Below are 12,724 nucleotides of genomic sequence, written 5' to 3'. Positions count from 1 at the left end.
ATCTCCCAGTGTTGTCCAGTGTCTCTGTATCTCCCAGTATCACCCGGTGTCTCTGTATCTCCAATAATCACCCAGTGTCTCTGTATCTCACAGTATCACCCGGTGTCTCTGTATCTTCCAGTATCACTGGTGTCTCTGTATCTCCCATAATCACCCAGTGTCTCTGTATCTCCCAATGTCACCCAGTGTCTCTGTATCTCCCAATGTCACCCAGTGTCTCTGTATCTCCCAGTATCACCCGGTGTCTCTGTATCTCCCAGGGTCACCCAGTGTCTCTGTATCTCCCAATATCACCCAGTGTGTCTGTATCGCCCAGTGTCTCTGTATCTCCCAGTGTCTCTGTATCTCCCAGTGTCACCCGGTGTCTCTGTATCACCCGGTGTCTCTGTATCTCCCAGTGTTTCTGTAGCTCCCAGTGTCACTGTATCTCCCAGTGTTTCTGTATCTCCCAGTGTCACTCGGTGTCTCTGTTTCTCCCAGGGTCACCCAGTGTCTCTGTATCTCCCAGTCTTTCTGTAGCTCCCAGTGTCACTGTATCTCCCAGTGTTTCTGTATCTCCCAGTGTCACCCAGTGTCTCTGTATCTCCCAGTGTCTCTGTATCTCCCAGTGTCACCCGGTGTCTCTGTATCTCCCAGTGTCACCCAGTGTCTCTGTATCTCCCAGGGTCACCCAGTGTCTCTGTATCTCCCAGGGTCTCTGTATCGTCCAGTGTTGTCCAGTGCCTCTGTATCTCCCAGTATCACCCGGTGTCTCTGTATCTCCCATAATCACCCGGTGTCTCTGTATCTCCCAGGGTCACCCAGTGTCTCTGTATCTCCCAGTGTTGTCCAGTGCCTCTGTATCTCCCAGTATCACCCGGTGTCTCTGTATCTCCAATAAGATACAGAGGTGTCTCTGTATCTCCCAGTGTCACCCGGTGTCTCTGTATCTCCCAGGGTCACCCAGTGTCTCTGTATCTCCCAGTGTCATCCGGTGTCTCAGTATCTCTCAGTGTCACCCGGTGTCTCTGTATCTCCCAGGGTCACCAGTGTCTCTGTATCTCCTAATATCACACAGTGTGTCTGTATCTCCCAGTGTCACCCAGTGTCTCTGTATCTCCCAGTGTCACTGTATCTCCCAGTATCACTCGGTGTCTCTGTATCTCCCAGTGTCACCCAGTGTCTCTGTATCTCCCAGTGTCACTGTATCTCCCAGTATCACCCGGTGTCTCTTTATCTCCCAGTATCTCTGTATCTCCCAATGTCACCCAGTGTCTCTGTATCTCCCAGTGTCTCTAGTATCTCCCAGTGTCACCAGTGTCTCTATCTATGTGTCACTGGTGTCTCTGTATCTCCCAGTGTCTCTGTATCTCCCAGTGTCACCAGTGTCTCTGTATCCATATCTCCTAGTGTCACTGGTGTCTCTGTATCTCCCAGTGTCTCTGTATCTCCCAGTGTCTCTGTATCCATATCTCCTAGTGTCACTGGTGTCTCTGTATCTCCCAGTGTCGCTTTGTCACCCAGTGTCTCTGTATCCATATCTCCTAGTGTCACTGGTGTCTCTGTATGTCCCAGTGTCTCTTTGTCACCCAGTTTTAATCGGTGCCAATTTGTATTTCTTAGTGTCTTGTATCTCAGTGCCTTCTTTCATCGGTATCGTATCTGTGTCGCTGCACCTCCCTGATTCACTAACGTCCCTTGTCTCACCCAATGTGTCTCCTTGTTTTAATTGGTGCCAATTTGTATCTCTCAATATGTCTGTATCACTCTGTGTCTCTGCACCCCCTCTGAAACACTAACTTCCCCTGTATATCCCAGTGTCTCTGTGTCCTCCTGTGTCCTCGTCCCCCAGTGTCTGCTGGTTCAGAGCTGCTTCCGGGTGTGCTCATTGTTTTGAGGTGCTGCTGAGCCGGGCTGATCATCCGTGTCCGGTTCGGGTTGTGCTGCTCCCCGGGCTGGGCTCGCTGTGTTCCGGCCCTGTTGTCGGGACTCTTCTCTCACAGCCTCGGAGCTGAAATGCTGCGGAATCTGTGGCTCCGGCTGAGCGGAGCGGCTCCAGCTCCGGGGCCCGGCAGAGCTGGCAGCCGGGGCTCGCTGCTCATACTGTGGGTTAGTATCAGACTGTGCGCCGCCTCTCTTGGCCGACCCCCCTGGGCTGAATATTACGGCACCAAGTCCAGGTATGAGGTTCTGAGCGGGGTCTCAGTGCCTGGCACTGACTGGCTGGCACCTGCCAACTGCACCGTCTTGCAGGTAAATGCCCTGATCCGCCATGGCACCAGGTACCCGACCAGGAAGAATGTGCCCCACATGGTGGAGATCCACCAGCTGATTAGGGAGCAGGGTGACCTGGGCAGCAGCCTGGTACAGGCTCTGGCAGGCTGGCATATGTGGTACAACGAGCGCATGGATGGAAACCTCCACCCGTTGGGCATCTCTGAAATGTTCAAGCTGGCCAAACGATTGTCCGCCAGGTTCCCGGCTCTCTTCGCTGTGCAGAGTTACAGAGAGAAGAGGCTCAAGTTTCTGACCAGCTCCAAACACAGGTGCGTCAACAGCACCAAGTCTTTTATCCAAGGGCTGGAGAGCTACCTGAACCTGTCAGACCAGGAGGGCGGGCAATGGGAGGTCAACGATGGGCTGATGCGCTTCTTTGACCACTGCGAAAAATTCAAGAACCTGGTGGAAAATAATAACACAGCTCTGCATCAAGTGGAAATATTCAAGAATGGTCCAGAGATGGAAAGAATAATGAGCAACATGGCAAAGAAGCTTGGCATCTCATCCTCGGCTATAAACACCAGTAAGTATAGGACTAACTAATCAATTTAAATAAACACTTTTAAATCTTTAGTTAATGCAACAGCAAACTGATGTGACATTACATTGAAGTGTGACTCCCAATCTGGTACCATAGTTCTCTGTGACTCCAACTTTTGTCTGATGGGCAGGTATCACAAAACTGCCATTCATCTTTAATCCAACTTTGAGGTTAAAATGAAAGCAAAATGTTCACATAAAATGAAATAAATAAGCATGTAAATTATGAAAACAAATTAACAGTTCACAATCTTCATTGAGAGCCTTTTTTAAAAAAAATGTAATTGGCAATTTATATTACTGCGCCATTTCAGCAATCGGCTCACACTCAGGTAACCTATTTAATTTCAACACCAACTGTCAGCCACATTGCATCGGGCATGCTAAAAACCCAGTCCAAGGCCTCAGGCCTATGTTTAATAGTCTCTTCGATATAATTTTAGCTCAAAAGCAAAACAAATTGGAGAAAAACAATTGAGCAACAGTTGGAATTGCCAAGGAATGTATGGTTACATATATCACTGTGTGATTGCGTTTATTTTACTTAAGTTTTGTTCACAGGCCTAGTCACAAGTTCTCTGTTGTTTCAACAATTTATCAGCCGAACATCTCTCTTGACTTAGTTATTCATATGGTCTTTACATGTACCCCTGCATATTCTCTTAACATGTAGTGCAGTATTCCTACAGTTAATTTTGTTGTGTTCATTTGTGCAGTTGAATGCATTTGAATAGAATTCATTCAAATGTGTAACTCAAGGTTCACAGCACATTGAAGTGCATCTGCTGTCTGACTATGTTGTCAAAACCTTCAGACATTTTCTTTTAAACACAAATTGTTTTCCTCACATGTCTCCTGGTTCAGTTGTAAGAATAATTTAGCTTCTGATCTGTGCCGATTACAATTTTCAAGTTGCAGAAGTGTCTCTCTTTAGTGGGGCTTTGACGCAGATCCAATTATGAAATGAAGCTCGTGGAACCTGGCAATCATTTTCCAGCCACCCAGGGTGGGTTGAAACTGCCAGCTCTACCGTGGAAGTAATCACAATGTTTAATTGCCCCTTAGGGGAATCACTTTTCAAAACCAAAACATTGAGGTGCATAACACCATCAAGGTTGAAAAGAATAAAAGAGGTGAGTCAGAAATAGTGATTTGGTGTTCTTAAGCTTAGGTTTGATAAGATTTTTAATTTGTCAGAGGCATGAAAGGGGTACTGGGTTTAGCAGGGTTTTTTTGCATCTTGAGAAAGAATAAGTTGGACAAGGGCAGATTACCATTCAGTCTTAAGTTTGGCACTTTGGAAGAACATTGGATGGGGTGTTTTGAGCTTTGACCATTACTGCTCCAAAGTATCGTGAAAAGCAGAACTAATCTAAAATGACTAATTATTGCTGCTTCTCCTGGCTCCATGTCCTGCAATTAAATGACTATTCCCTTCTATTGACAGAGATATAAACACTGATATATATGATATGTAGACAATGCTTATTCTCTTGCATCGTTTCAGAAGTTTGTTCTATATCAGTGAGAAGTATACACAGCACAGAAACAAGCTTTTAACCTAACTGGCAATGTCAGTGTTGATGTTCCACAGGAGCTATCTCCCACGTCTCATGATCTAATCCTATCAGCATTTTGTTCTATTATATTCTCCCTAGCATGTTTATCCAGCGTCACCTTCAGTGCATGTAGAGCGAGCAGCTCAGCCAACGTTTCCATGAAAAACCTGGAATTTAAAAATAAATAGTTATCACTTTCAGCAAGCTGAAACCAGGGCAACATCCTCAGCAAGGCTGCCTGTTTGGATTCATCAGCAGTACAAAAGACACTCATGTGCTGTAAATCTGACTCATGAAAAGCTTGAACAAATGGCATCCAAATAAAATAGAATCAAATGGCCCTCCAATCAAAGCCGAGTTCTGGTTATCAGTTGCACAATGACTCCAGGACTGTGAAGTGCTGCGACACAATACCCCATGTGACAGTACAGAGAAGCTACCAATGTGGATTAAAAAATAACCAGGGCATCCAAATAAATGCTGAATAGGATGCTGCTCTGCCATGTTTATTCTACAAGTGAAGAGGACTTGTGTAAGTTACTCCGACTGACTGTTTGCACAGGAGGCGGATGATGCGAACCATCATGCTTTCCTCCAGCTTGGGAGGGGGTAAACACACTCTGCTGAGAGAGCTGAATAGTTAATTAGATGAGCTGTTGAATCTGGTTCCTCCAGCCCCAGTTCAATTTTCTATGATTTCAGGGTCCTTTAGTACGGCCAAAGCAAACAAGTGCAGCTGAGGTACTGAGTGTTTGGTGAGTGAGAGAGTTTGGTGAGGGGTAAGGGGGTGGTAGTTTCCGTTTGCTTTTTCTACCATTCTTACCCTGTAGGAATTGGTTCTTACTCTACTGCAGGGAAATAGCTATTTGGTGAGTACCTGGTAAGTGGTAAGGCCCGTTCTAGTCCTGAGGTTTAAAATAGTATACATACTGGCGGTAAAGTTTAAAAAATGAATTTAAAAGCAACATAAATAAGTGAATAATATAATGAAGTAATTAATTAAAACATATTAAGGATGCAGGGGCAGGGCAGGTGACGGGCAGGGGTGGGGCTGCACTGTTGCTTCACAGCACCAGGGTCCCAGGTTCGATTCCCAACTTGGGTCCCTGTCTGTGTGGAGTCTGCACGTTCTCCCCGTGTCTGTGTGAATTTCCTCCGGGTGCTCAGGTTTCCTCCCACAAGTCCCAAAAGACATGCTGTTAGGTGAATTGGACGTTCTGAATTCTCCCTCTGTGTACCCGAACAGGTACTGGAATGTGACGACGAGGGGCTTTTCACAGTAATTTCATTGCAGTGTTAATGTAAGCCTACTTGTGACAATAAAGATTATTATTAAGTGTCAAGGCTGCAGCATGTGGGGGCTCTTGGATGCCAGTGTGATCAAGGACAAACACACCTGCAGTAGGTGCGTCTCAGAGTCATTCAGCTGGAGGTCCATCTGCAGGCACTGTGACACATTTGGGAGGGGGAAAATTACCTGGATGCTTTGCACCAGGAGGCAGTCATACCACTTAGCATAGAGACTTCTGATTTGGTCAGTGTTAGGGAAAGGAGGGTGTGAGTGTGGCAGGCAAGGGGACTTCAAACCTGGAGTGTGAGCCTCTGCAATTATCCAATAGATTTGTTGTTCTCTCAGCTTGAATGGATGAGAGTGAGGTCTGCAAGGGAGATGAGCAAAGTGATGCTTGGCACCGTGGTACAGGAAGCTATTCAAGTGGGGGGAGCAAAAATCTATATAATGGCAGTAGGGGACAGTCTTTCCCTGCAGCAAAGAGCCAGAGTCCAGATGGCTGCATTGCCTGCCCGGTTCCAGGGTTGGGGACACATGCTCAGGGCTGGAGAGGAACATGCATTGGGAGGAGAGGATCTAGTTGTCATGGTCCATGTAGGTGTCAATGACATATGTAGAACTAGGAAGGTGATTCTGCATAGAGTGAGGAGTTCACTAAATTAAAAAGCAGAACCTCAAAGGTTATAATGTCTGGATTACAACCTGAACCACGTGAAAATTGGCATCGGGTACATACAATGAGAGAGATGAATAAATGGCTCTTGGACTGTTGTGGGGGAAGTGAGTTCTAGTTTGTGGGGAACTGGCACCAATACTGGGGAAAGTGGGGGCTGTACTGTTGGGGTGATCTACACCCGAACCATGCTTGGGCCAGTGTTCTCGTGATCTGCGTAACTGGGGAAGTAGCGATGGTTTTAAACTAAATAATGGGGCAAGGGACCAAATGTTGGCAGATGTGGTATATCAAAGAGTAGAGACAAGGGAAGTGAGGAAGATATTCATATGGGAAATGATAAACAGAACATGACAGAAAAAGACAGTCTAAGAGTAAATTGATAGATAAGGACAGAGGTTACAGAAATAATAGGAGAAAACCTAATGTTCTGTATGTGAGCGCATGTAGCGTTCAAAACAAAGCTGATGAACTGATCGTGCAAATGGAGATTAATGAGTATGATCTAACAGCCATTACAGAGACATAGCTGCAGGATGGTATAGATTGGGGCCTGAATATTGAAGGGGAGGTGGCTTTAGGAAGGAATAGAAGTTAGGAAATGGGGAGAGGTGGTCTATTATGCAAATATGGCATTATCACAATATGGAGGAAACCAAGATATAGAAGGTGTTTGGCTAGAGATGAGGAATGATAAAGGCAAGAAGCCACTTGGACTGGTGTACAGGCCCGCTAAGAGTAATCGCACAATAGGACAGGGTATCAAAGAAGAAATAATGGGAGGTTGTCTGAAAGGTACAGCGATTATCTTTTTTTAAACTAAAATTTAGTGTACCAATTCTTTTCATTCCACTTAAGGGTAACAATTTAACGTGGCTAATCGGCCTACCCTGAACACCTTTGGGTTGTGGGGTGAGACCCACAAAGTAACGAGGAGAATGTGCAAACCCCACACGTACAGTGGCCCGGATCGAACCGGGGCCTGGATCGAACCCGCGTCCTCTGTGCCCTGAGGCAGTAGTGCTCAGCATTGCCACCATGCTGCCCCCGAGGTACAGCGATTATATGGGGGATTTCAATCTACACCGACTGGGACTGAAATAATCAGATGGGCAGAGGTAGTGTAGGTGAAGAATTCATAAAATATTTTCAGGATAATTTCTTAGACCACATTCTGAAGCCAACCAGGGAGCAGGCTATAACAGACCTGGTATTGTACAATGAGAGAGAATTAATTAATGACCTCATAGTGAAAATACCCATAGGTAGCAGTGATCGAACAGGATTGAATTTTACATTAAATTTGAGGGAGAAAAGAGTAGGTCTGAGACGAATATTTTAAACTTAAATTAGGGCAATTATGAGGGCATGAAAACAGAGCTAGCAAAAGTGAGACGATACAGTGGCACAGACGTTAGCACTACTGCCTCAGCACCAGGGACCCGTGTTTAATTCCAGCCTCAGGTGACTATGTGGAGTCTGCATATTCTCCCCATATCTGCATGGGTTTCCTCCGGGTGCTCTGGTTTCCTCCCACAGTTCAAAGATGTGCATGTGAGGTGGATTGGCGATGCTAAATTGCCCCCTAGTGTCCAAAGTGCGCAGGATGGGTGGGGTTACGGGGTATGATGGGTGACTGGGCTGAGGTAGGGTGCTCTTTCAACGGGTTAATGCAGACTCGATGGGCTGAATGGCCCCCTCCTGCACTGTAGGGATTTTATGAGCTGGCAATTTAGGTCCACAGAGATGCAGTGGCAGATATTTCAGGATATGCAGGATAGATACATTCTAACAAGAAAGTAAAATTCCAAGGGAGGACCCACCATCCGTGATTAACTAAAAAAGTTAAATATAGTATCAAACTTAAAGAAAAAGACATAAAATTGCACAAAGATGGGTGGGAAGATTAGAAAATTGGAAAGAATATAGAAAAAAGCAAAGAATGGCTAAAAGATTAATAAGGAGGAAAAATTACAGTACGAGGGAAAACTAGCTAGAAATATAAAGACAGACGGCAAGAGCTTCAATAGACATTTAAAAAACAGAAGTGTTAAAGTGAATGTTGGTCCCATAGCAAGTGAGGCTGAGGAATTAATAATGGAAAATAAGCACATGGCAGATGAATTGAACTGATATTTGCAGCAACTTTCACGATAGAGAATACAAGTAACATCCCAGAAATGGCTTTAAATCAAGATTGGGAGGGAGGAATTCAAGAAAATTATAATAAAGACTTAGCAAGTCGTTTGGAGCTGCAAGTTGGAACTGCGGGTTGATAAGTCCTTGGACCCTAATGGATTTCATCCTCGGGTCTTGATGGGCCAGTTTTAATTTTCCCAAATTCCCTGGATTTGCGGAAGGTTCCATTTGATTGGAAAATAGTAAATGTAATTATTTTATTCAAAAGGAAGGGAGACAGAAAGCATGAAACTATAGGCCAGTTAGCTTGACATCTATCATAAGAAAAATGTTAGAAGCTATTTTTAAAGACATTACACTAGGGCGCTTAGATCATTTCAAGGAATCAGGCAGAGTCGATGTGGTTTTGTGATCGGAAAACATGTTTAACCAATTTATTGGAATTCTTTTGAAGAAGTAACTAGTGCTGTGGATAAAGTGGGTCTTGTGGATGTACTATACTTAAATTTCCTGAAGGCACCTCATCAAAGGTTATTAGAGAGAAAAAAAGCTCATGGCGTCAGGAGTAACATATTGGCATGGATAGAAGATTGGCTCGCTAACAGGAAATAATGAATAGGCATAAATGGGCCACTTTCTGGCTGGCAGGAATAAATGAGTGGTTTGCCAGATGAGCCAATGGTGGAGCCTTTCCAATTTATAAGATAGATTTGGATGAAGGGACCAAAAACATTGTTGCTAAATCTGCTGGTGACACAAAGATAGGTCAAAAAGTAAGTTGTGAAGAGGAAGGACGTAAGGAGACGACAAAAGAATATAGATAGTTAAGTGAGTGGGCAAAGATCAGGCCAATGGACTACAACGTGGTAAATGTGAGGGTGGCCATTTTGGCAGCATAAATAAAAAAGAAGCATATTCTTTGAGTAGTGAGAGATTGCAGAGCTCTGTGATGCAGAGGGACCTGGGTGTCCGAGTGCCTGCACATGGCGGCAGCCTGCAGCGGCCATGCCGTGCTTCATGGCGGAGGCCACTCGTAGACCCGGCCCAATAAATTGTCCCCCCCACCGCAGCTGCCACGCACTGTTCCGAACGGATGAGACCACATGTGTCCCGCGCCGTTGGGAACTCGGCCAGTGGGGAGCGGAGCATCGGGTGGTTGGGCCTGAGGCTGTCGATATGGCGCGTGGCGTACTCTGAGTACGCTGATTTGGATGGAGCGGAGCATCGCAAAACTGGCGCTGCTCCCGATTCGGTCGGGAAATGTGATTCTCCGGCCGTTCGCAATTTCGGCATTGACGACCGGAGAATCCAGCCCAAGGGGTCGTGGGGGATCATGTGCAAAGGGCGAGAGAATAGCAGCTTTTCCATGGGCTCCGGCACTACTCCTCATTTAAACTATCATTTATCCTGTTAACGTGGTACAGGTGTGCCTAATCCGGGAGTTAATACTCCATAGTGTGTTCCTGGAAAATGTTTGTTGAGTATTTGTGAAAAAAAATGCTGAGGAATCTGAAGAAAGTTGGCGACGGGCGTGGAGTTGTCTTCTCAATATGGCGACCTGATCCTCGAGCAGGCTCTCGATCCGGCGATCTCAAAGGCGGTGCTGATGATGACTATAAGCATAATTAGACAGCAAACTCATATTATTGATGCAGAATATTAGTGTTCACGAGACTGGCCTGTAGAATACTAATAAAAGGCTCAATTAAATGGAGGAAAGAATCCTGAACGTCAAAAATGTTGCTTCCTGAGCTGAAGCTCGCATTCGATCTTTGGAAAACCTGCTGTGTGGCATATCAGAAATCTTGGAAGATCTGGAGAACTGAAGTTGGAGGAAGAATATCCAAGTCGTCGGTCTGCCAGAAGGTGTGCCGGACAAGAGCCCTTTTAAGTTTTTTGAGAGCTGGCTACCACGTTTCCTTGGGCTGAATGAGACGGTTGAGTGTATTTAAGTTGGAAAGGGCACATTGTATCCTGTCTTTGAGGCCTAGCGCCAATTAGTGTCCAGGCCCATAATCATTCACAATGCTTTCACAACTTTGTGGGTCACCATAAAGTTCTGGAGGCGGCGAGGCATGGCGGGATCTGGCTCCATGAGGGGCGAGGGTCTCATTTGTCCAGGATTTCTTGGCGGCAACACAGCAAAAGCATAGAGGCTTCGATGACGGTGGAAAAAAGCTCAAGGCAACTGGAGAGACTTGTGCTCTGCTTTATCCTGCGAACCTGAGGGAGAAATCTGGCAACTCCGTGAAGACATTCGATAATGCGGTTGGTGCCTTGGTTTTTGTGAAGTCCACAGAAGGCGATAGTCTGCAGCTTCTTGAAATACCCAGCCATTCTCCCTGTTACGATGCCTCTTGTTTGATCTTATGCTGTTTTATATCATTTTAGCAGAGAGATGTTAATAATTGAGCACTATACTGAATGATTTCTCCTTATGAATCCAAAGACCTCCATTTATTTGAATGGAAGACAAGCTTTAGCATGTTCCTTCTAGATAAGGGTTGCACTCTAAGCGGTATGGGCCGAGTGCTAATTATCTGTCTTTGCTTCTTTTAATCCATATCTTTATGATGGTAAATTGGCTGTTCAGTATCCTTAACTTAATCATTATAGATAAGAGTGGCGCCATTGCCGGGAAGTGGGTGAAAGGTTCAGGTCATCATGGGTGGGCTCAAAATGCGGGAGGAATATTTGGCTCCCATTCTCTTTCTGGCTCATCTATTCTCCTTTCTTCTGAGGTGTATGTCTCCTAATGTCGTCGCAAATTTGTACATTTTTTTGTGTTGGTGTGTTAAAATTGTTGACTGGATTCTGCAATGGTCCAGACAGGTCTCTTATCCAAGAAAAATATATTATATGGAGTTTATGATGTCTGGTATGACTGGAGATGGGGGAGGTGTGTTTTGGTGCACGCCCAAATGTGGCACAAAATTCCTATAGGTTAAAGTGGGATTGGGTGTGGCAGGTTTTTTTTTCACCTTGTTCTTGACCAATAGTGGGGGTAGCAATTTAAGTCAATAAAAATGTTCCTGTCAAGGTAGAGAATTGTGTGAAGGACAAGGGGGGAGGGGGATGCTGCGTGTGTATATGTAATTGTTTAGGAACTTGTCTACGGAGAATCTGTTTTGTTAATGAATGTGTATGGCCCTCTAAATGATTCCCTAGAATTTGTTATTAAAGTCTTCATGGATTTTGCAGAGCTGGCATTGGCTATTTACTTCGTTGGTCAGGACTTTAATTGTCACCTGGTGGATGAACTCCCAGTAAATTGGGCGGCACGGTGGCACAGTTGCCTAATGGCGCCAAGGACCTGGGTTCGATTCCGGCCTTGGGTGACTCTGTGTGGAGTTTGTACGTTAGCCCCGTGTCTGTGTGGGTTTCCTTCGGGTGCTCCTGGTTTCTCCCATGGTCCAAATATGTGCATGTTAGGTGGATTGGCCATGCTAAATTGCCCCTAAGTGTCCAAAGGTTGGGTGGTGTTATGGGGATAAGGCGGGAGATTGGGCCTGGGTAGGATGCTGTTCCAAAGGGTCGATGCAGACTCGATGAACTGATTGGCTCCCTTCTGCACTGTTGGGACTCTATGATTCTATGAACCAGAAATTCTCCCACCCGACAGACAAGGGCATTAGCGTCAGCCTGTGAGGAGGTGGAGTATTTGGACCTGCGGAGAACACTGCGTCCTAAAGAGAAAGAATTCACTTTTTTCTCTGCTCTTCATCAATGTCATATTAGAATTGATTATTTCTTCATGTCAAGAACAATCTTACAGATCCTCCTTCTCAGGAAGATAGCATTGTGATCTCCGATCATGCTCCTGTTTTCCTTGAGTTTCTACGAGATTGTCTTTCCCCCAACCTGATCTAAGGTCTTGGTGATTTGATGCGTTCTTGTTCAGTGATAAATCCTTTACTATGTATCTGAAGGAGAAATTTGAGCTATTTTACTTGGTCAATTCCCATTCTCATTTAACCCCCTCCATTTTGTGGGAAACATGTAAAGCGAGGGGATTGGTTATTTCATATACAACCAACAAAAGGTGTAGAATGTTGGAAAGTCAGTGCTGGTTGGAAGTTCGATTGACTGAGATAGAGAGGGAGTATTGTAGGAAACCGAATTGCTTGTTGTGGAGGGAGATGAACGCAGTTTGGGTGGCGCTTGATTCCTTGCTGATCCAGTGGGCTGAGAGGTGTTTAAAGTGTGGGCAACAAAAATTGTACGGGTTCGGGAACAAGCTGAGTAAATTCTTGGCTTTCTTGG

The 12,724-nt window shown here is 45.3% G+C and overlaps 1 protein-coding gene across 4 annotated transcripts in view; it reads left to right on the top strand.

Annotated features, from left to right (window-relative positions):
• The first annotated feature begins 1,833 nt into the window (after positions 1-1,833).
• minpp1b (multiple inositol-polyphosphate phosphatase 1b) overlaps positions 1,834-12,724 on the top strand; it is a 108,356-nt gene continuing 97,465 nt past the window's right edge. For 2 of the 4 annotated variants that reach the window (XM_038773816.1, XM_038773817.1), the window contains exon 1: positions 1,834-2,782. In XM_038773816.1, coding sequence (XP_038629744.1) covers positions 1,996-2,782 — 787 coding nt within the window. In that variant the 5' untranslated portion in view covers positions 1,834-1,995. The remainder of the gene's footprint in view (positions 2,783-12,724) is intronic. The other 2 variants (XM_038773814.1, XM_038773815.1) reach the window with 1 other exon arrangement.

Source organism: Scyliorhinus canicula, chromosome 16 (assembly GCF_902713615.1).
Source record: "Scyliorhinus canicula chromosome 16, sScyCan1.1, whole genome shotgun sequence".
NCBI classification, from domain to species: domain Eukaryota; kingdom Metazoa; phylum Chordata; class Chondrichthyes; order Carcharhiniformes; family Scyliorhinidae; genus Scyliorhinus; species Scyliorhinus canicula.
This window is presented reverse-complemented; position numbering and strand designations above follow the sequence as displayed.